The 22357-nt window shown below is 34.2% G+C and overlaps 1 protein-coding gene across 6 annotated transcripts in view; it reads left to right on the top strand.

Annotated features, from left to right (window-relative positions):
• LOC123531239 (serine/threonine-protein kinase Nek10-like) overlaps positions 1-22357 on the top strand; it is a 53683-nt gene that overhangs the window by 19204 nt on the left and 12122 nt on the right. For 5 of the 6 annotated variants that reach the window (XM_045312043.2, XM_045312041.2, XM_045312039.2 and 2 more), the window contains 14 exons: positions 5807-5928; positions 6759-6857; positions 7152-7357; positions 7823-7890; positions 14111-14190; positions 14753-14839; positions 15262-15483; positions 15813-15897; positions 16242-16286; positions 18504-18543; positions 18971-19122; positions 19532-19870; positions 20201-20339; positions 21075-21196. In XM_045312043.2, coding sequence (XP_045167978.2) covers positions 5807-5928; positions 6759-6857; positions 7152-7357; positions 7823-7890; positions 14111-14190; positions 14753-14839; positions 15262-15483; positions 15813-15897; positions 16242-16286; positions 18504-18543; positions 18971-19122; positions 19532-19870; positions 20201-20339; positions 21075-21196 — 1806 coding nt within the window. The remainder of the gene's footprint in view (positions 1-5806; positions 5929-6758; positions 6858-7151; positions 7358-7822; positions 7891-14110; positions 14191-14752; positions 14840-15261; positions 15484-15812; positions 15898-16241; positions 16287-18503; positions 18544-18970; positions 19123-19531; positions 19871-20200; positions 20340-21074; positions 21197-22357) is intronic. The other variant, XM_045312042.2, reaches the window with a different exon arrangement.

Below are 22357 nucleotides of genomic sequence, written 5' to 3'. Positions count from 1 at the left end.
TCCTAAACTATCAAAGCTATTGCTTTGAAACTTGGAATACTTGTTCACCATCATAAGCTGACCCTGTTTAGCAAGAAACATAACTCCATCTTGCTTTTTGCAAGATTTATGGCCCCTTTTGTACTTAGAAAATATCAGATTTCTTGGTTAAGTTTTATGTTTAGGTCAACTTTTCTCCTAAACTATCAAAGCTATTGCTTTGAAACTTGGAATACTTGTTCACCATCATAAGCAGACCCTGTACATCAAGAAACATAACTCCATCTTGCTTTTTGCAAGAATTATTGCCCCTTTTGGACTTAGAAAATCAGTTTTCTTGGTTAAGTTTTATGTTTAGGTCAGCTTTTATCCTAAACTATCAAAGCTATTGCTTTAAAACTTGCAACACTTGTTCACCATCAGAAGCTGACCCTGTACAGCAAGAAACGTAACTCCATCCTGCTTTTTGCAAGATTTATGGCCCCTTTTGGACTTAGAAAATATCAGATTTCTTGGTTAAGTTTTATGTTTAGGTCAACTTTTTCTCTTAAACTATCAAAGCTATTGCTTTGAAACTTGCCACACTTGTTCACCATCATAAGCTGACCCTGTTCAGCAAGCAACATAACTCCATCCTGCTTTTTGCAATAATTATTGCCCCTTTTGGACTTAGAAAATCTTTTTCTTGGTTGAGTATTATGTTTAAGTCAACTTTTCTCATAAACTGTCAAAGCTATTGCTTTAAAACTTGCAACAGTTTTTCACCATCATAAGTGGACACTGTACATCAAGAAACATAACTCTATCCTGCTTTTTGCAAGAATGATGGCCCTTTTTAGACTTAGAAAATCATGGGTAGGACAATATTTCTATTACACAAAAAAAATCAGATGAGCATCAGCACCCGCAAGGGTGTATATAAACAACCTAGTAGTATTCTAAAATCTTTGGATATCGGAATTGATATTGACGGAGAAAAAGTTTGCATTCTTTTGTATGCGGACGACATAGTCCTCCTAGCAGAAAATTCTCAAGATTTACAAACCATGTTGAATGCCTTGAAAGATTGGTGTAATCTGAATGATATGCATATAAATTGTAATAAGAGCAAGGTTGTTCATTTTAGACCAACAGCTGTTGATCGCAGTAACATTATTTTTACATGTGGTGAAGATATTATTGAAATTGTAGATAAATATACCTATCTTGGGCTTGTACTTAATGAGCACCTTGACTTTCACATAACAGCTAAATTTGTTGCCCAGAGTGCGAGCCGTGCACTTGGTTTGGTAATTGCTAAATGCAAATCAATTGGTGGAGTCCCGTATAATGTGTATACAAAACTGTACGACTCCATTGTTTGGCCTGTTATAAATTACGGTGCCGCAGTCTGGGGCTGTCGGTCATTCTCTTCCATCAACGCTGTTCATAATCGGGCTATGAGGTTCTTTTTGGGTGTTGGAAAGTATACCCCAAATGCAGCGTTGGTTGGAGAGATGGCCTGGCAGCCTACAGTTGTCCGCCAGTGGAAAAGTGTGATTAATTTTTGGGCTCGGCTGTGTAATACTGGTAATGTTCGTTTGAATAAGAGGGTCGCACTGTGGGCAGCATCAAGGGCTACCAACTCTCGTAAAACTTGGTACACCGTAGTAAAGGCTAAACTGATTGAATGTCATTTGCATATGTACTGTGATATTAGGAATCCTGCTCCTAAGCAATATATTACTGAGACCGTCTGTAAATCACTCATGGACAAGTTTGTAAATGATTGGAAGGAAAGTTTAAACAGTCAAGTTGGTAAATCGAGAAAAGGTAGAAATAAGCTTAGAACATATTGTACTTTCAAAAGAGAACTTAGTGTAGAAAAATATTGTCAAATGATATTACCACCTTCACACAGGTCGGCATACTGTAAATTTAGGTGTGGGGTAGCACCAATCAGACTGGAAACTGGTCGGTATGAGAATTTAGCCATTGAAGAAAGAAAATGCCCATTTTGTGATACCGTTGAGACAGAGTCACATGTACTGTTTAACTGCTACTTGTATGATGACTTACGAAAAAGTCTTTTTGAAAAAGCTTTGTCTGTAAATCCTTTGTTTGAAAATATGCCAGAATCCGAAAAGCTAGCATTTATTTTTACAAATAAGGAGACAATTAGATCATGTGCCAGAACCTGTTTTCTTATTCTTAATAGAAGAAAGTCTTATCTTTGTAAATAATGTCATTATAATTCTTAACCTAGTCATATTCGTTTAGCTCATCTAAGTAACAGTTGCTAATCAGTTCATCTTAGATCTGATCTGGGTGATATATGATTTTTTAAAAAGTTTTTTATATAAGCGCATTAGTGCCTGTATTTCTTCTCAAAATTGTAATCTTGAACTTCGTCTTAGTTGTGTTTTAATGAAAGATTAGCAGCTACTACTTAGTTTTACCATGTACTGTAGATTATATAATCAATTTTATTATGTACCTTTCAAAGTGCATCATTTTGTATTGTAAGAGGCAAAATGGCCCCTTCTTGCTGTGGTGCATTTGGAATGCACGACTCTGAAACAATTTCATGAATTTATTAGCTCGTCTTTTCGAAGGATATGTAGAGCTATTGCATTCGCATATGCGGATAAAGTCAAGTGTCTGTGTTACTGGCTATTGACTTAGAATCTAAATAGGTGTTGATTATCAAAATGTACGCCAGGAGTGACACTCACCATAACTATATTTGAATTTGACAGAATTATGCCCCTTTAATTGTAATGTAGTGGTTTTGGATAAAGTTTCTGACAAGTTACATACTATTGTCACTATTACAGATTTTGACTTGAAGCTTAAAGTAGTAATTATTATAGTAGTCTACACCAGGAGAAACAACCTCCATAACTCTTATTTGAATTTTGGTAGAATTAGGCCTGTTTTTTAACTCTTAATTAAGAGTCAGGCACTGAGAAAGGTCAAGCGTGCTGTATTACGGACAGCTCTTGGTTGCATTTATGGTTTCTGAGTGGTGGGTCCCAGGTGCATTGGAGCAAGTGGTGTCACAGCTGATACAGTCTCTTATAGTCCTACTTATAGAGCGGCTATGTACTTAGTTTTATTTATGTATAATTGAATTGTAAACTTGCATGTTTGCATAAAGATGAGACTAAAATAAAAAATAAAACAATACATGCATGCACAACACAACACAACCACAACCACAACATAGTATACACATACACACAACTTCAGTACACACACGCACACACACACACACACACACACACACACACACACACACACACACACACAAACATGCACCACTTGAAATGAACACAACACAATATGCAACACAATACACTTGCAATAGTTTTACTGTGATTTTAATAGTGTAATGTACTATTTTTTTTAAAAAAAAAGTCTCTTGTAATTCTATATAGAATGGCCATTTACTTGTATGATATGTGATTTTTTATTGTTTGTATATGTGTATAAAATGTAAATGGATGAGACTCTAATAAAATAAAATATATAAATATATATAATATATAAGTGGACACTGTACATCAAGAAACATAACTCTATCCTGCTTTTTGCAAGAATGATGGCCCTTTTTAGACTTAGAAAATCATGGGTAGAACAATATTTCTATTATACAAAAAAAATCAGATAAGCGTCAGCACCCGCAAGGCGGTGCTCTTGTTCTGAAGTCACAGTTATTACGTCATAGTGTTATAGACAGCATTATAGCTGCACGCTGGAAAAGAAATCAGCAGAAATCAGGCAAATATTTGATAGATACCGTCAAGGACGTACATAATAACGTGTTAGAATCAAAATAATATATCTCAAACAGTGATTTGCTCATGAATAAAACATTGTTTGTCATTTAGATGCGTATTATTGTATCACTCGGGCTGTGCCCTCGTGATATAATTCCTTCACATCTAAACTCCAAACAATGATTTTATTGCATGACAAATTACGGTTTGGGATATATTATTTCTTAAATAATGTGGGCAGTTCTTATATCTATAAAAGATTTCTTTGAGGACAGTAACCATCGTCCTAGCTTTTGGCATTTTAGTCATTCAGTTATTAAGTGATCTAAATGTTCTTGACTTTTGACTGTTAATTGAATGAAATGGGAAGGTTCAGCTGGGTTTTACAGACTTTAAAGTTAATTCTTGTATATTAATCTGCTTATATATTACGGAATTCATTAAATCTGTCAACAAACTGCCTTTTATTCCTTATGTTTGCATTTATGAGAAATCTGCTTTTTAATTAGGGGGATTGTAAGCGGTCGCGTTGTTTACAATACTTGACATTGAGCTTAACGTAGGTCAAACATTACTATAATTTTATTAACTATGCATTCTTTTTGTTTGCACATACCAGGAAAATGTATTTACATATTGTCTGTAAGTCAAGCTATCAGGTTATAGGGTCAGAATGAAATAAAAGTAATGAAAGTCAGCACGTCAACCTGCTGGGTCAGTCCATAATTTTTGCTAAAGTTGAAAGTATATTGAATTTATTACTTACATAAATTATTTTCATATATAAGAACTTTTTAAAGCATGCAATCTACCCATCTCTTCATTTTTTGGGATGTTACAGAATTTGGGGCCACTGTGGCCGAGTTGTTAAGGTCGCTGACATCAAATCACTCGATGTGGGTTTGAGCCTCACTCAGGGCGTTGAATTCTTCATGTGAGAAAGCCATCCAGCTGGCTTACGGAAGGTCGGTGGTTCTACCCAAGTGCCTGCTTGTGATGAAATAATGCACGGAGGGGCACCTGGCGTCTTCCTTCACCATCAAAGCTGGAAAGTCACCATAATATTATGACCTATAATTGTGTTGGTGCGACGTTAAACCCAACAAAATAAATTATTACAGAATTTAATGCAAAACTGTGTAATTTGGCTATTTTGAACTTTCATTTTTGCACTGGCTCACCTCTTCTTAATTAACTATAATATATATAATTGTATAGTTAGCAACCAGGTTTTAAAATCAGTACAAATCAGAAAGCAATTGTTTTATCGCAGTTAAGACCTAAGTGTTTTTTAATTAAGAGTCCCCCCACTAAGTTGTTTGACAATTAGGTATAAGAGATTGTAGGTAAAATCACCATATTACCAAATAAAGGAGGAACTTAATTGACAGATCTATTTCGACCATATTCGAGCACTTGATGTCGTTACGATATTTGAATGAGTAATGAGCTATAAATTACAATATTGGAGAAAGTCGGGCGCAAAGTAGAACATGAGTATTACCCAACCCACTTTAATATTTTGTAAACCCTTAACGGTATTTGTTTTTCGCTTTGTTTTATGTATTTTATATTGTATAAGTAAAGGGAAAAAACAGGGCCAGAGATTTTTGTGTAGTCAGTAAACAATATGAATTTGTTAATATATTTATAGCAGACTTAAGATATTTTTTCAAAGTCATCGTGGAATGAAATAAAATTTAACGCTTTCATTCATTTGTTATTTATGGCTCTGAATTATTTAGTCATTTTGGTATTGTATCTGTCACTTTACATTTTTAATACTGCTGTATTAAATAATTCAGTAATTTAATAAATTTTGCTGACAAAAAAGTCATAAATGTACCCAGTCACCTCTCCTGGAGGGACAAAAAAGAAAAGTCATTCCCACTTTTAAAAAGAAAGCAACATTGTACTCGGGGTAAATACATTTGTAAATTGAATTACTCTGGTAGTTTACTGATTTTGAACATAACACACAAGCAAGGTAAATTTTTCAAAATTATATGTTAATAGGTACTTTTTTTGGATGATCACCATTTTCTTTTATTGCTGTTATTTTTCAGCTTCCATCAATCACACAAGAAAGAAAGAATGGATCTCTGGAATGTTGTCAGTGGCCTTCACCTCAGCAAAGGTCAGGAGGTCAAACATTGTCAGCAGAAGACACAGCTTTACAACAGTTCAGGTAGAAATCTGTCATATTACCTGCATGTATTATAGTTCGGTCTGTTACTTTAACTCCATACAGTTCAGGTTTTAGAGGCAGGGGGGTTACTGGGTCTCATTTCGCATCACATGCTCGTCACTGCTTTGAGTCCCTTGTAATATTCTTTAACATGAGCAGCTATCCCACTGGCTTGCGAAATGTTGATGGTTCGTAGTACAGTAAGCTTTAGATACCCATCAGAAGAGGTCTTCCCACACCATGAAAGATAGAAAATGCAATATTTCTGTAGAACTGTGTTGGTGTGATTTAAAACCCAACAAAACAGACATGCAAAGTTCAGGGCTGAAAATGGTCTTACCTCCCTGATACAGTATCTGATAAATATGTAGATGTTTACTTAAGAGCACAAAGCAATAAAGTTTCGAATATGCAGTCAAGGCAATAGGGTGAATTGCTACTCAGAAATCATTATTCATGGTAGGTGCATCATTCCACAAGAACTGGATGAATATGCAAATTTTCCTTGTATTTAAAATTCATAGAGTAATTACCTATTCTGCTGAAACAACAAACTTTCATGCCAATTTCATAATTGGACATTGTTTTATATACTTTAATTGTTAATTCGTCAGTAGTGTCTCAGCCTATATCTTAGTCACTATAAGATATACAGGGAAAAGGTAAACTGTAAACACTTCCTTTAATTGTACTGCATTGACATTTGACAGAATCATTTGCCAAACCATTTGCAATGAGCTAAAAAATAAAAGCTAACAAAGTTGTTGGTTACCGGTATATCTAAGTCCTACAGTTTTTACATGTGACAGAAGTATCGATTCTTTTTTCAGTTCCAAATACCATGCTGTACGGAATTTCAGCCAGCATGCACATCATGCCAAATTCCTCGAAGTATTCTCCGCCCTGATCAAATACAGGCTCTGTAACAGGTTAGTAAGATAAAGTCAAATCTTCTTTGTTCAAACTGTTATTATTCTTAATCTCATGTTGGATATGGAAAGACATAAAAATATTGACAGGTGCTAGATCAGTTTGTAAGAATGAAATACATTTGTAGTACTTTTGGGGTGGGCCAGCTGTTACTGATTTAGAGGAATTAAGGATGACTCCAGAGTGTTTGTTGCCAGTTTCAAAATTCTTTTCTTGTCTCATTTGGTAACAACATTTGAACCCTTCATTCCTCAAGAAGTCATTATATTTGTCATATTTTCTACCTTTTATAGTGACTGGATGATTTGGGCAGCACCAGAAAGTATTCTCCGCATGTTAATGTGTCTCCGTATCCTCATGCGTGACTCCACATACCAGAAACATTTCTTCGAGCTGGGTGGGGTAAAGCAGTTGTCAGAATATTTCAACAAGGCAACTGACAGTTATCTCTATTTTGGTGACACACCCTGTATGGTGGACATTCTCAAAGAAATGACCAGTAAGTTTAACCCTTGAATCATTCTGCTCACAATCTGCTGACCAAGAGTTATACAGTAAACATTTGTTTCTAAATAAAGGGCTGTTAAGGGGAGTCAGTGGCACAGTGGTTAGCAGTTTGGACTACAATGCTAGCAATCTGGGTTTGATTCACAGTCACAGCTGATATCCAAACAGTGCTAGGTGATTTGATGGGTACTATATTCAGCACTATTGGCCTAGACTGGATGCTGTTGAGGTAAATATGAGGCCTGCCACTGGCTTGACTGGAAAGAAGTTTTTTCCATCCATTTCAGGTGGGGACATGTGTCGACTACCCAAGTTAAACTAGAAACGGTTACTTAAAAAAAAAAATCAAGCAGTTAGTCATATTTTTCAGAAATATTTGACTTGACTGAAGATACAGATTTAAAGTTGTGTATGAGGATATTGCCTGTTTATGAAGAAATAACTTTTTGTGTTTCAGACATATTCCAGAAGCTGTCGTCAGTTGTTGAACAACAAGAATGGTTAATTGCCTGTGGTGCTCATAGGGTAAGAGATTCTTGCTTTTGTGCCAAACTTTTCCTGTGTCAAACTACTTATTACTTGCCTATTTTAAGATTTTTATCAAATATACATTTAAATGAAGAATACTTTTGTAGATTATATTTTCAGAATTTTCAAAAGCCAGTTTAGCTGGAGCTTGATTGTCCTCTTTATTGTATTGGTTCACATTTAATATGATCCATTAACATGATCCTAACAGTTTTCTGTCAGCACTTTCTGTGTTCTTGATAAAAACCTTGCCAGTCATTGAGTTAGAATCAATGGCTAGGATGTGAAGATCAATATGGCTTTCTATTATCACTTTCTTAAACTGTCCCCCCTATTACGGCCCGCTATTTCAGCCTGCTATAACAGCCTGTTAATTGATTGGCAAGGTGGATAAGGTACTGCAATCAATGCTATTTCAGTTCAGGAACATTATTCTTTTGTAAAAGTTTAAATTGCTTTTCATATTTTGTTATTAGATGTATAATGTATAGTCCAGTTTACTAAAATGGGTTAATGATAAAATTATTTGAAATTGTTTTTAAAGATGATTGTCAGTCTGTATGCAAGATACTTTATACTCCAGTCTGAAACGTATTGTGTCACTGTTTTAACATTTAAATTATTCAAAATATTTCATTGAAATAACACGTAGTAAGATAGTCAAGTCAGTACCTCTAATGTCAGACACAAGAGTGCTAACTCTAAGTGTTACCATTTATAGTACATGTTTGTTTCGCAAAAGCAGTTTTCCTATATTTTTTCTTCCTTAAATAATAAAGTTGAAAATATATTGCATTTCAATGTTTTGTAAACTGCTTGAGGGTTTGCCCTTCTTAATATGTATTTTACACCTGATTATTACTGAAAAGAGTTATGTACCTTTAAGTTTGGTAAATAAAGCATATTATTCAGTGAATAGAGTTTCTTTCATTGAAGCTCCTTTACAAGGAAGTGAATTTAAAGTAGGCAAAATAGCTTGAAAGCACCAGTAGATAATTGGTTTTCACTTCACATTTGTGAAAAAATAGAAACATTTATTTGGACTTGTATTTTCAGTACATTCCTTAAACATTGATTTGCTCTGATAAGGTTCCAAGTTCAATGCAATGAATGGTACTTGAATATTTACTTCAAAGGAAGAAAAACTCCTCAGAGAGCTTTGTTGTTTCACTAAGAAATCAATGATCAATAGCACTTGATAAAAGTTTCCTTTCTTAGATCAATGGGATACTCTTTAACACTAGAATCCAATTATTGGTGCCAATCCTATCCTTGTATTTAAGTCTTTATTGCTGTCTACATCGTTCTGATAAAAAGATATTTTACTTTGTTTTTTTCTATAATGAACTTGTCCACCTTCCAATTTGGACAGTACCATTAACTGTAAAAAGGGGTGCTTACCAAAAAAATACTGGCTGAGTAGCAGATCAGTGCAGATCATGATCAGACTGCACAGATGTACAGGCTGATCACGATCTGCACTGGTCGCAAAGGCAGAATCAAACGTGTCCAGCATGGTAAGGGTTAATAATCTAAATGCAGTTATCAGGACAATGATATTAGCATCATTCAGTAAATGTTGGTAACTGGTCTCTCATAAATGTTTAATTATCATCAAATATGATTAAGTAATAGTCACTCTATCACATGCCTTAAATGTTCATTACGTGATTCCCTATTGTCAACATAGGATGTTGTTACAAATAATGATGTGATCAATTACATTGATACCAGGAAAACTGCAATCAATTTCTGTGATATTATTTCTGTTAGAGAAACACTTCAACAAATATTTAGTAGTTTATTGAATAGTTTCATCGGTGTTTATGGCATTTTTGACTGGCAGTTCTTAATAACGGACTGGTTTTATAGATTTTATAGATTAATTGGTTACTTAGACTGGTTGTTTATTTGAAGACATTTAAGGGAAATCAATGTAATAATTGGTGATAAAAACAACCATGTATGAATGCATGAATTTTGTTCATTCTTGAGTACTGCCATTCGGGTAATATTTATGAAAGTTTAGACTGCAGATTCTTCATAAAAGTGGACTTGTAATGACACTTGTCAATTTCTGTGCATTTGCATATTTTTGTATGCTTTTTCAGCATCTTTCCTCCATAAAATAAAACTGCTTTTTCATAACAAGACAAAAAGTGGAGAATGCTGAAATCATATATAGAGAAGAGGTATATGAACAGAAAATGCCATTTGTCATGACGGGTGCACTACCTGAAAGAATTGCTCGTAATAACTTCAGATACCAACTGATATTAAATGTAACAAAAGCTGCATGCAAAGTGTTATAGATATATATGTCTGGTACGAGTGTGGCCGAGTGGTTAAGGTAACTCAGACTTCAAATAATGATGTGGGTTTGAAACATTGTTTTGGGTGTGGATTCTTCAGGTGAGGAAGCCATCCAGCTGGCTTATAGGATGGTGGTCTATGCAGGTGTCCGTTCACCTATGATGGAATACTGCCCAGACAGGCACCTTGGGTCTTCCCCTCTATTAAAAGCTTGAAAAATGCCATATGAACTATATCGTGTCATTGTGACGTTAACCCATCAAAGAATAAATCAAGTAATCCTGACTTAGCAGTTTGTTCATTGATCCTTTCCCTCTGTAGAAGGAATTTGAGCTAGTTCTTGTTTAGAGAAGGAATAAATATTTCATGACAATTGATCAATTTTCACCTGTATTCCACACTCGCTGATGTTAAACCTTGCCTTTCAGGAGCTTTATCAGAACTGTTGCTGTTTGTTCTTTAACTTTAAAGACCAGTGACGATTTTCTATTTAGCCTTAGATTTAAAGAAATAGTTACATTTGTCATTAATGTTTAAGATAAATGTTAAAATGCTTAAGTGCGTCTTCTCAACGTAATTTACCTGAGATCCTGTGCAGAATGTTTCGTTCATTATTCATTTCTTACGATATGTTGCGTATCTTGCTACTTGCAATGTATTGGTATGTTGGTGTATTTGTGTGAAACTTCTTCCCAGAGTTTGCTTGTCATGCTATTCAACTGTGGAGGAAGACTTTCTTTCTTTCTTTGAAAAACTTAAGTAACTGTTATTTTATTTTGATTTCAAATGCTGTCCCTCTATCTTTATGTATGTATTTATATTCTGTGTAAATATACCAGAGGTGTTTTTTTGTGTCTAAAATTAGCAAGAGAAATATGTCCGCTTGAAAATCTAGCACTGAGTACTTAATTACTTTCTTCTAATGACATAGCTAATATATTATTTTGTAGGAATATAACTATAGAATTATTAAAATAAAGATATATTTTTCTTTCATGATTAATTGATAAAAGTATGAAGAAATTTCAAATTTTGATTTCTTCAATGTTTGTTTGATATACCGTTTTGAATGGTCTTCTTACATTCAGGTCACATATTTGTGACACACTAAATTGTTTAAGTACTATCTCTGTAACGTGTCCCATCATGTATCAATAATCCATTATGAGTGTTTTAATAATAACCCAAACAAGTATTTAAGAATGTTTATACGTTATTCAAACAAAATGCCACATTGATAGATTTTTTTCAGCGTGGGAGTGTATGCCTGCAGGCATCCATCAATTGTATAGATTTTCAATAAATTAATTGTAATAGTGGTCAATCTTTTAACGATCCGTGTTTAAAATCAATACTAACTTATTACTTAATGCACTGAGATTTTAATGTTAAGTCACTGGGTTTAAATGGTTTGTATATAAATCTGAGGTTTAACGAGAGAATTGTGGTTTTACATGTAAACGGCAACTTCAATAAGAATTATCCACCATTGACCAAACCAATCTTAAACAAGATGAAACATAATCATATAAAGAATGTAAGTTGTTTCTTAAAGAATTTAGAAAAAATATTCCTTGTTTAATAGGTTTAGTTCAAATTGATCAACATTTATACTGAAAAATTATCATTTCACCGAGTATACAAGGGATTTTGTTGACATTATTGAATGTAATGCTAGCTGGTGGGAATTTCTCCTATTGATCTGTCTTAGTGTAAAAGATATGTAAAATCTTTTACGATTGAAGTTTTTAATGGTTTGTTTGAGGTCATTGACATTTTGAGTTGTTATTACTGTAACGGGAATGTAAATTGTAATTGGAAAATTTTCAAAAGATCAAAAATTTGCAAGGGGTTTGCTATCTTTTCTTGAATGTATGAAACTGTAATAAAGTATGTAAATAGATCAGGTTATATGTGACAGATTACTTAGCAATATAAAGACAGTTTGATGACCTTGTATGAATTACAGTTTATAATATCAGTTTTTGACAAAGAAGATCATTTTACACCCCCCTGACAGTGTTGAAGTGGCTCAGACTTTGAATACATATTTTACCCATCATTAAGATTCTATTATATTTTGTTGATATGCCTTTTAAGTTTAATACTATATAATATAGCTTCTTTCATGCCGAACAGGATTTTCCTGTGTTTTTGTCGGTGCTAGAAAAACTTGTTTTACATCCTTTGGTGTAGTATATATGAATGAGTGTGTAAATTCTTATGCTACTTTAATGAAATAGCACTAGTTTAATGTGCAGGACTGGTGGAAATATCTGGTTTTAGGGTAGCTGTTTTGCAGTAACTCTGCAGAGCCTCGTTACCATCTAAACAGTTACCTTTGAGCCAGATATTTCCATCCACCCCATCAGCCAGTGAAACATTCTTCTGATATTAGTAAATGATGACTTTGCATTAAGGTAATATCATAGTAACATTTTACCCTAATGAATGTAATTGAAACGTGTCAGTAAACTGTATTTTGCTATATAAAGTACATACAATTATCAACATGAAGAATAGTATAATTAAATTGCATGTATATTGCCTAAGATAAAGGGATTTTATAAAAATATGTTAACTTGCGATTGTACATTATTCCTTGAGTAAAAGCAGGCAATCTTTGTGTGCTAGAAACCTGGCTTTGTCTTCAGAACCTTGAATATTGAGTGTAAATATCTTTTTATGCTTGTGTTGTACAGTTAATAAATACTAGAATTTTCAATTTTAATTGAACACTAATTACTAAAATGCGGGAAAATTTAAGCCGACAGTGCAAATAAGTGTGCCGAACTGATCTTATTGCGACCATAAGATAGTTAATTAACTATGTCAGGTGACTTAGTTTTACCCCTTTAATATTGACCTTTCCAAAGTTCATTGTTTATTGCCTGAACAAAGACAAAGAACCTCCTAAGCTGAAGAGTCAATACAAATATTTGTAAATATTGGAAATGAAAATCACTTGTTTGTTTCAGTATTTACTTTAAGAGTTGAGGTAAATATAGAGACAGTGTCTTATCATGATTTGTGGGAATTTAACACCTCAAACATGTGACAATGCGATTTATGGTATTATATAAATGTCAATGCATTCTTGAGTTGCAGAGAATTTGGGGAACTCCATTAAAGTCTAAAAATAGAAATATAAATTTGAATGTTGTTTTATTAAGACTTCTCGGATAATCAAAATTGAGAAATATCAGAATATTTTTGAGTTTCAGCGAATGCAGAGAATAATAAAACATTCTGTGTTTAGACATTTCAGAATAGTTTTCCTTATCCAAAGAATTCTGCATTTTATTTTTATTCTAAAGTTTTGGGCAATGCACAGATATTTTTTAGATCCTTGAATAACAATTATCAAAATATTTTTGATTTAACAATAGATTTTAAGATCAATGAATTTCAGAATATATAAAAATCAGATGAACTCAAACAGAAAGTCGTCCTAGCCATATTAATAAATACAAAACTTCAAGAACTACTTTTGGTATTGGGCCATGCAGTTTATCCATACAGCATTTATTATTAATATCAGTTTTTAGGTTGAAAAGATTCTTTTTCAAATAAGAATATGATATTCAGAAAATATATAGATATTATAAGTCACGTATTGGTTGAAAATTTAACAAGTTCAAGTGACTATAGGTGTGTGCCTCCTCCTTAGTTCCTTCAGTCTGTGTCATTATTTATGTCCTAGTAATTACTTTGCCATTTGTTCATGAATTTTTAGAGAACTTGATGCAAAGATTGATCATAACAAGAAAACCTGACTTTAAAGCAAGACAAGTAACCCCAAGCTGAAAGGTCAAGGACATATGAAGAGGTTCAAGATTTAAAGATTTTATGTTACTTTATTGTTATACTCCATATTGTTACAGTTTTCATTCTGTATTTTCAGTCTCTGGTGTTACTGCTCTCTTCCAATGATGTGATTGTATTACACTGCTCTCTCCTGGCCCTCATCTGTCTTGCTCAAAGGTAACTATTACAACACTCATTTGTGGCATGGTGTGATGGTAATCTTATTAGTATGTATTAGAATTACTAAACACATAGAATTGCAACCTGCCATTCTATAATTATCAGGCATAACGTGCAAATCTTTAAACATGAAAATCAGGATTTGTACCTTAAATAGCAAAAACGAAGTTAATACACCTTATTAACCAATAAAAAATACCCAGTATACTTTTTTCTGCATAAAAAGAAAATGTTATAATTAACTTGGGAGAAATGTATTTTGTGTAGATTTAAAAGTAAAATTTTATCTGTACATTTAATATGACAATAAAGATGTACAGTCATATACATGATAGTACATGTAATGCAGGTATTTACAGCTTTTATTGGCACAATACCGTTGTCATTTTATGAGTCAGTAAGAGCTTGTGCAAAAGTGAACACAACTGTTCATGTATCTTTTCACTTGTTTGCCAGTAAAGGTGTAAAATTAGTACAAAAGCAAAATGTTAGTGTTAGATATATGACGCAATTTGGATGCTTTTCCAGGTAAAAATGTAGTTTTTTGTTGTCTTTTCAGTCCACAGCCTCGTTTGATGATCGGAGATTTGAACTGTGTGGAACAACTGCTAAGAATAATACAGGAATATGACAATGTTTCGAAAAAGTAGGTCAAAGTTTTTTTACTTATCAAAATAACCAGACTACAAGGTAATTTAACTGAGTTTGGAGTCCAGTCTTAGAATGCAATCATTCCATTGGTCGGTTTCAAAACTGAGATTTGAATCGGCCAATCAGATGCAAGAGTTGTCAGTTTGGTCTCCAAATTCTATTTTATTGCTGGATACTTTGTAAATATTTTCACTTATCATTAAAACCTTATTTAATTTAGACGCTGTTGGAAAAATATGATAAACAAAGAGTTAGAATATGTGGCAAATGGTAATGAAGTATATTATTCATAATTGACTAGGTGATCTAGTACGACTTTTGCTAGAATTTTGAGTGTAGACAGTTATATCAAAAGCTAATGTATCCATGGCAAAAACTTTGTGAGTCTTATTTGAATAAAATGATGTGGTATTTCAGACATGCAACTCGTCTTCTATGCCTGTTGTGCCAAGACATGCATACACGAGACGAGATCAAGCTACATGATGGTGTTCCGATACTTCTCAGTCAGCTGGTGTCAGATAATGCTAACATGTTGTGTCAGGTGGTCTGGTGCATTGCGACATTGTGTGTGGACCAGGACATCAGTAAAGATGTGAGACAAGTTGGCGGTATTCCTCTCCTCTTATCTCTATTACAGTAAGTTAAATCTGTGTTTTTGCCAGAATTATATACTGCTCTTGAGGGGCTATTTTTTGTGGATATTGAGCTTGTGCCATTTCGTATAATTAAAAAGGGGCGAGCCAAGAAAATAACTATTCGTTGGGGTTATATTTAAACGTTGAAGTTTTTAAAATAAATTTAAGCCCCTGGAGATAGCCGTTTTTGCCGAAACCACAATATTTTAAGCGCATTGCAAAATTCAGAGTTGATATTACATCTACTTTTCCGTATCATCAATACACAGATATAACGATAAGTGATGACAGCGCTGGATGAAACATCACTTTAATTTATGTTTGTTTCAGTGAGCGGACATTTGTTTCTGAGAGAAATGAGGCAAGTGGATGTGCTAGTGCCAGTATTCATAGTCGAACATTGACACAAGATGATGTGAGTAACCATTCAGAATTTTTGTTACAAATCATGTGACTTGTCAACAACCAATCATAACCGTTTATTAAAGTAAATAATTTCATTTAGAAGCAATTACCAGTAGTATCCCATTTGGTTGAATTGGAAACGTCAGTCAATCTCTGTAGTTCTGATTGCTTTAATGACAAAGTACAGCAGTTACTGTTTATTTTCTAATTATGGTTGAATTGATTTGTTCAGAGAGTTTGGCATTGATTAAGCTGTTATGTTTTCAAGATGAAAGAAAAATCATGTTTTGTTTGCAAATGATATCAGGCAGTGAAACTAACAGACAATTAGAAATTGTTCAATTTGTAACACAGGTATTTGATTTCTCTGCACAAGCAAACAAAAGTCCAAAGACAAAGGTATATAGCCTGCTATTTAATACTGAGTGGCACTTTTTCTATGATGTTATGATCACAAGTCCCTGTGTGTTTTTGTCCTCAGTAAATAAAACTTCATGTGTGCTGTTGTTACTCATAATACATCATCTTTTAAATCTAAAAGTATGTAATAGGGACATGCCTCCAGATAGGTGACTTACTATGTTATAAATCTTTGTATGTATTGCAGTATTAGCTGTACTATTTGGAGTGAATTGTGAAGTACAATAAAATTTCTAATTTCACATCTTTACTTTGTGATCAATACTTTACACAGCTTTTATAAACAAGTTACTGATTACCTGAGTATTTTTGATAAAAGATAAAGTTAACAAGTCACAGGATCACTTTGTATTTAGTTTTTGTATTCGCTATTACTAAACAATGAAAGTACTTTCCAAATTTTGAAATTGTTCCGTAAATCTGGAGTTATGCCCCCTTAAAAGACATAAATAGTTGTATCTCAGAAAAGTTCCAAGATATCAAATTGTTATTGGTGCAGTGAATTTATTGTGAGAAAGTGTTTAAATTATCGGTGTTGTAGATATCAGATAAAAATCACAACCTTTCAGGAGAAGGTTTAGAATGTTTTCTTCTTGCATTGCTGTTTTTTAGCTCGACTATTCGAAGAATAGGGGAGCTATCCTACTCGCCCCGGTGTCGGCGTTAGCGTTAGCATTAGCATGAGCGTCACACAAATGTTAAAGTTTACGTACCACCCCAAATATTTTCAAAGTCCATTGAGATATTGCTTTCATATTTTGCATACTTGTTTACCATCATGAACCCAGTCTGTAAAAAGTAGGAGGCAACTCTATCAAGCATTTTGACTGAATTATGGCCCCTTTTCGACTTAGAATAAATGTTAAAGTTTGTGTACCACCCCAAACATTTTCAAAGTCCATTGAGATATTGCTTTCATATTTTGCATACTTGTTAACCATCATGACCCGTGTCTGTAAAAAGGAGGAGGCAACTCTATCAAGCATTTTGACTTAATTATGGCCCCTTTTCAACTTAGAATAAAAGTTAAAGTTTGCGTACCACCCCAAATATTTTCAAAGTCCATTGAGATAATGCTTTCATATTTTGCATACTTGTTTACCATCATGACCCCAGTATGTAAAAAGGAGGAGGCAACTCTATCAAGCATTTTGACTGAATTATGGCCCCTTTTTGACTTAGAATAAATGTTAAAGTTTGCGTACCACCCCAAATATTTGCAAAGTCCATTGAGATATTGCTTTCATATTTTGCATACTTGTTTACCATCATGACCCCAGTCTGTAAAAAGGAGGAGGCAACTCTATCAAGCATTTTGACTGAATTATGGCCCCTTTTCGACTTAGAATATGCTTATTGTAATGTTAAAGTTTTATTCATTGCTTATATTATACTATTAAGCACTGAGAATAGTCGAGCGCGCTGTCCACTGACAGCTCTTGTTTTCTTCATGATCATATATGAATTCATCACCTTACTGGGATTGGTCTGCCTAAATATGCAGCTTTGGTTCTTGCATTATATTTAATGTCTTGCAGCGGGCAGTTGGTGACTTGTGTTGTCTCCTGTATGAAATGGTTTACCAGTGCTTTCAAATTTTATGCTTTGTTCTCAACATTTTAGCAGTTAGGTTTACTGTCTCTAAAATGTGGAACACTTCAAATTTGAAAAAAAAAAATTCTTTTTTAAATAGTTATTGTAAATTTTAATGCAGTCAGTAGTCATAAATGTATATTTAGTTAGAAAAAATATAACAATATGTAGGCAATCTTAAGCAAAGCTTGAAGCAAAATTAATAGTGTCTGTTAATGCATAATTTATTTGTTTACCGGTACTCTGCATTGCTTAATTACCAGACACACTATGCTACAATGCTTAAGGGACCTGTTTCAATAAAAATGTAACACCAGATTTGTTTTCATATTCCTCTAATGCTGAACAAATGTGAGTAGAGTTTTCCGGCATTTAAATTTTTTATTTTGTTATCTGTTACAAATCCATGAGAAGCAATTAAGTCATTTTTTCCTGTGGGACCATTACTGACAAATGTTGCCTGATTTTCTGTAGAGAACTTGAAATAATGAATATTGTGTCACATACCTCGTTACAATAGCAAGTAGCTGTGAGTGTAAACGGTTACTCAGAAGTTTCGAAAGGAACATACTTTATCATTTCTCTTTGCATATTTTTATTCAGGCTGAAGAATTTATGGAAACCCAATACAAGCTAAAACAAGGTAACATATAGCTATTGCTTAACAGGCTTTCCATAGTTTAGAAATCTTTGTTTGGACCAAACATTGCCTAACAAACTTGGACCCATTACAACTAAAATTCCATCTGCCAATGCTTTTGACATTAATTAGTACACTCATTAACAGTATAGTGGCAAGCATTAAAATGTATTACCTTACAAAGTTGGATATTACAAGGCCAGTTAATAATAAAATTTGGGAACAATGAAGCGTGTAACAGCCACATTTTTGAGCTGGATTGAATGAACCAACTTAAGACAACTGAGAATGGCAAACTGTGGTAAAAATCACTTAAGTTCTGCACAAGAGTATATCATTTTTCATACAAAATATTCCTTATAATATTATATTAGCCTTTGTATACATTTGTCATTTCACACGTTGTAGGCCAGTTATATTTATATTTCAGCATGTTGTGGAGCTCTAGCAGAACTTGTCCTGAATGACACCAATGCCCAGCAGATTGCCCAGGCTAACGGCATCTATACAATTGGCTTGCTTATACTTCCTCCCTGTTCTGAGTGCTCGTCCAGAGAACGGAAAGCAGCCCAGTTATTACAGGTACCAAATGGGTGTTAAAACAGTTTTCAGGTCTTGTCAGATTGCATTGCCTTTTTCTTGTTTAGAGGTATTATGTATTATTTGCGCGATAATTTCATGTTTAGACATCAGTAAATCAGTCTTGAGTGTGGATATTGTTTGAACAAATTATGTTCAAGAGTAAAGATTCTCTTTGTTTAAATAATAAGTTTAATTGACATAATTGTAAAACTGTTGTGGAGTGCTTCAAGTCTTCTTTTGGCATTTTTATCACACACAGTCTCAAAAACTATATAGCAGCTAAATGTTGTTGATTATTAGATACATTCTGTAAAATATTACTATTACTCTATTTTTAGGATGGTGAGATTTGACTATCTGGAAGTACAATGAGTATTATTTGTTAAGTGTTTTTGTTTTTACTTTTCAGAGATTTGCCTTTCGGACTTTACGGTTTCTGTTCAGTATGGAAAGAAATAGACGACTTTTCAAAAAGTTATTCCCGGCAGAATTATACACAATGTTCATTGACATAGGTCACTATAACAGGGAATTATCTGCATATAAACCATTGGTGCAACATATTAACAGTTTCAGTGTGGATGTAATTGATTCAATACGTGAAAACATGATGGAAATGAACCAGAATAGAACACCTACTCATTATATAAAGGATTATGCTGTGTTTGAACATTTAGGCCGTGGTGCCTTCGGTAGTGTGTATAAAGTCAGAAAAAGAGTTGGTCAGACATTTGTGGCTTTGAAAGAGGTAAGTTACTGTAAAGAATTTCCTTGTTTTCAAATGATTGGCATTTTTAGTTACTATTGCATACTTGGAAATTTGTCTGTCTGGTGATGTCAGCAATTCTTTCAATTTTCGTAATTACGTTGTTAGCATTAAAAATTCATGATTTTGTTTCATGTTGCTGCAGACATGAATTCATAAATTTATAATTAATGGTAAGCATCAGTTTACTTTAAAACTATTTAACTGAAGTTACCACCTGCAATTGAGTACATTCAAGACTCCCAGTCAATATTGAATAAAATGGGTTTTCAAAATATACAAATCTCTGATTTTTCTTTTTTTCTTCTCCAGATTGATTTAATGAACCCAGCTTTAGGAAAAAGTGTAGATAGAGATAAAAGTGTTGGTGACATGATCAATGAACTTCAGATAATGCGGCAGGGTATACGTCACCCCAATATCGTACGATACCATAAAACATTCCTTGAAGGTATGTACATTAAATTTTTATAATATAAAATAGTGCAAGTGAATAAATTTGATGTTTCAAATTTGGGAATGTCACTATTGGCAAAAATATTATCACCATGAATGTTACTCAATGTTCAAGCTATCAAAGTTCAAGTAAATGAATTTGTGCTGTAATACATCTTAAATCTTTAAATGTTTTATAGTGCTTGCATTCATATATTAATGTTCTGTACTGTTTTCATTCAACTTAGTACAACTATTAGAATTATGTTACACTTTGAGGAGAATTTGTGCAAGTTGCCTGGTGACTCAGTATTGGACCATTGTCCTTGGACACTGTTTAAACCTTGGTATAGCCATACATTTTTCTCAGCTTGTGACAACACAAATGATCCGCGCCATGCCTAAGAAAACCAGGATAGTGGCTTTGCGACCAGCATGGATCCAGACCAGCCTGCGCATCCGCGCAGTCTGGTCAGGATCCTTGCTGTTCATTGATGGTTTCTCTAATTGCAATAGGCTTTGAAAGTGAACAGCATGGATCCTGAGCAGACTGCGCAGATGTGCAGGCTGGTCTGGATCATTGCTGGTCGTAAAGCCACTATGTTGGTTTTCTTGTTGCGTGGTTCAAATGCTGTGTGTAAGAAAACTATAAAAGAATGATTTGACCTCTGTCTTTACAAAGACCTGTAATCTCTGTTAAGGAATTTTTCCCTGTGTCTTCCAAAGTAATGTATTTTTGTATGTTTTTCAGGCAATACATTGTTTATAATCATGGACCTTATTGAGGGGGCACCATTGAATGAACATTTTAACTCCTTGAAAGAGAAGCGGGACACATTTTCTGAAAACAGGATATGGAATATCCTTATACAGGTAAAATTCAATGTTACATACTTAGAATAACAAAAAAAACCAATCACATTATTGTACACTGTAGATATAACTGCCTTTTGAAGCTAAGTCTACCTTGGTAGGATGAACAAGTCGAGGCAGATCTCCAAGTCAGGTAAATTTTCACCATAAAAATCTGACCAAAGACAATAAATCTGCCATTCTTCCCCCTATTCTGATTAATGCACAGAAGTTGTCAAAATAAGCATGCAGCACTGTGCCAGAGTTACTGAAAGCCTGGAAGACTGGCAGTTGGTTAAATGATCCTGATGTAAAGAGAGATGAGTGTTGAGATTAAGTTTTGTAAATTGACTGAACCGTGAAATTTAGGCCCTCATGAATATTAATGATTTTACAGTACATATGCATCTAGTTGTCTCGGACATTTGTTAGGTCAGTTACAGACTTGTTACTGTATAGATCCACAGTAGTTTGAGTCACATAGTAGGACTAATACACATCATACACAATTGTTCTGTGGAAATCTGACTTTTTTATGCCCCCAAAGGGAGGCATATAGTTTTTGAACCGTCTGTCGGTCTGTCAATCTGTCGGTCTGTCAGTCTGTCCGCAACTTTTGTGTCCGGTCCATATCTTTGTCATCGATGGATGGATTTTCAAATAACTTGGCATGAATGTGTACCACAGTAAGACGACGTGTCGCGCGCAAGACCCAGGTCCGTAGCTCAAAGGTCAAGGTCACACTTAGACGTTAAAGGAAAGTGCATTGATGGGCGTGTCCGGTCCATATCTTTGTCATCGATGGATGGATTTTCAAATAACTTGGCGTGAATGTGTACCACAGTAAGACGACGTGTCGCGCGCAAGACCCAGGTCCGTAGCTCAAAGGTCAAGGTCACACTTAGACGTTAAAGGATAGTGCATTGATGGGCGTGTCCGGTCCATATCTTTGTCAACCATGGATGGATTTTCAAATAACTTGGCATGAATGTGTACCACAGTAAGACGACGTGTCGTGCGCAAGACCCAGGTCCGTAGCTCAAAGGTCAAGGTCACGCTTAGACGTTAAAGGATAGTGCATTGATGGGCGTGTCTGGTCCATATCTTTGTCATTCATGCATGGATTTTCAAATAACTTGGCATGAATGTGTACCACAGTAAGACGACTTGTCGCGCGCAAGA

Source organism: Mercenaria mercenaria, chromosome 11, assembly GCF_021730395.1.
Source record: "Mercenaria mercenaria strain notata chromosome 11, MADL_Memer_1, whole genome shotgun sequence".
Lineage (NCBI taxonomy): Eukaryota > Metazoa > Mollusca > Bivalvia > Venerida > Veneridae > Mercenaria > Mercenaria mercenaria.
Note: the sequence above shows the minus strand (reverse complement) of the source record. Positions and strands in the feature narration are given on the sequence as shown.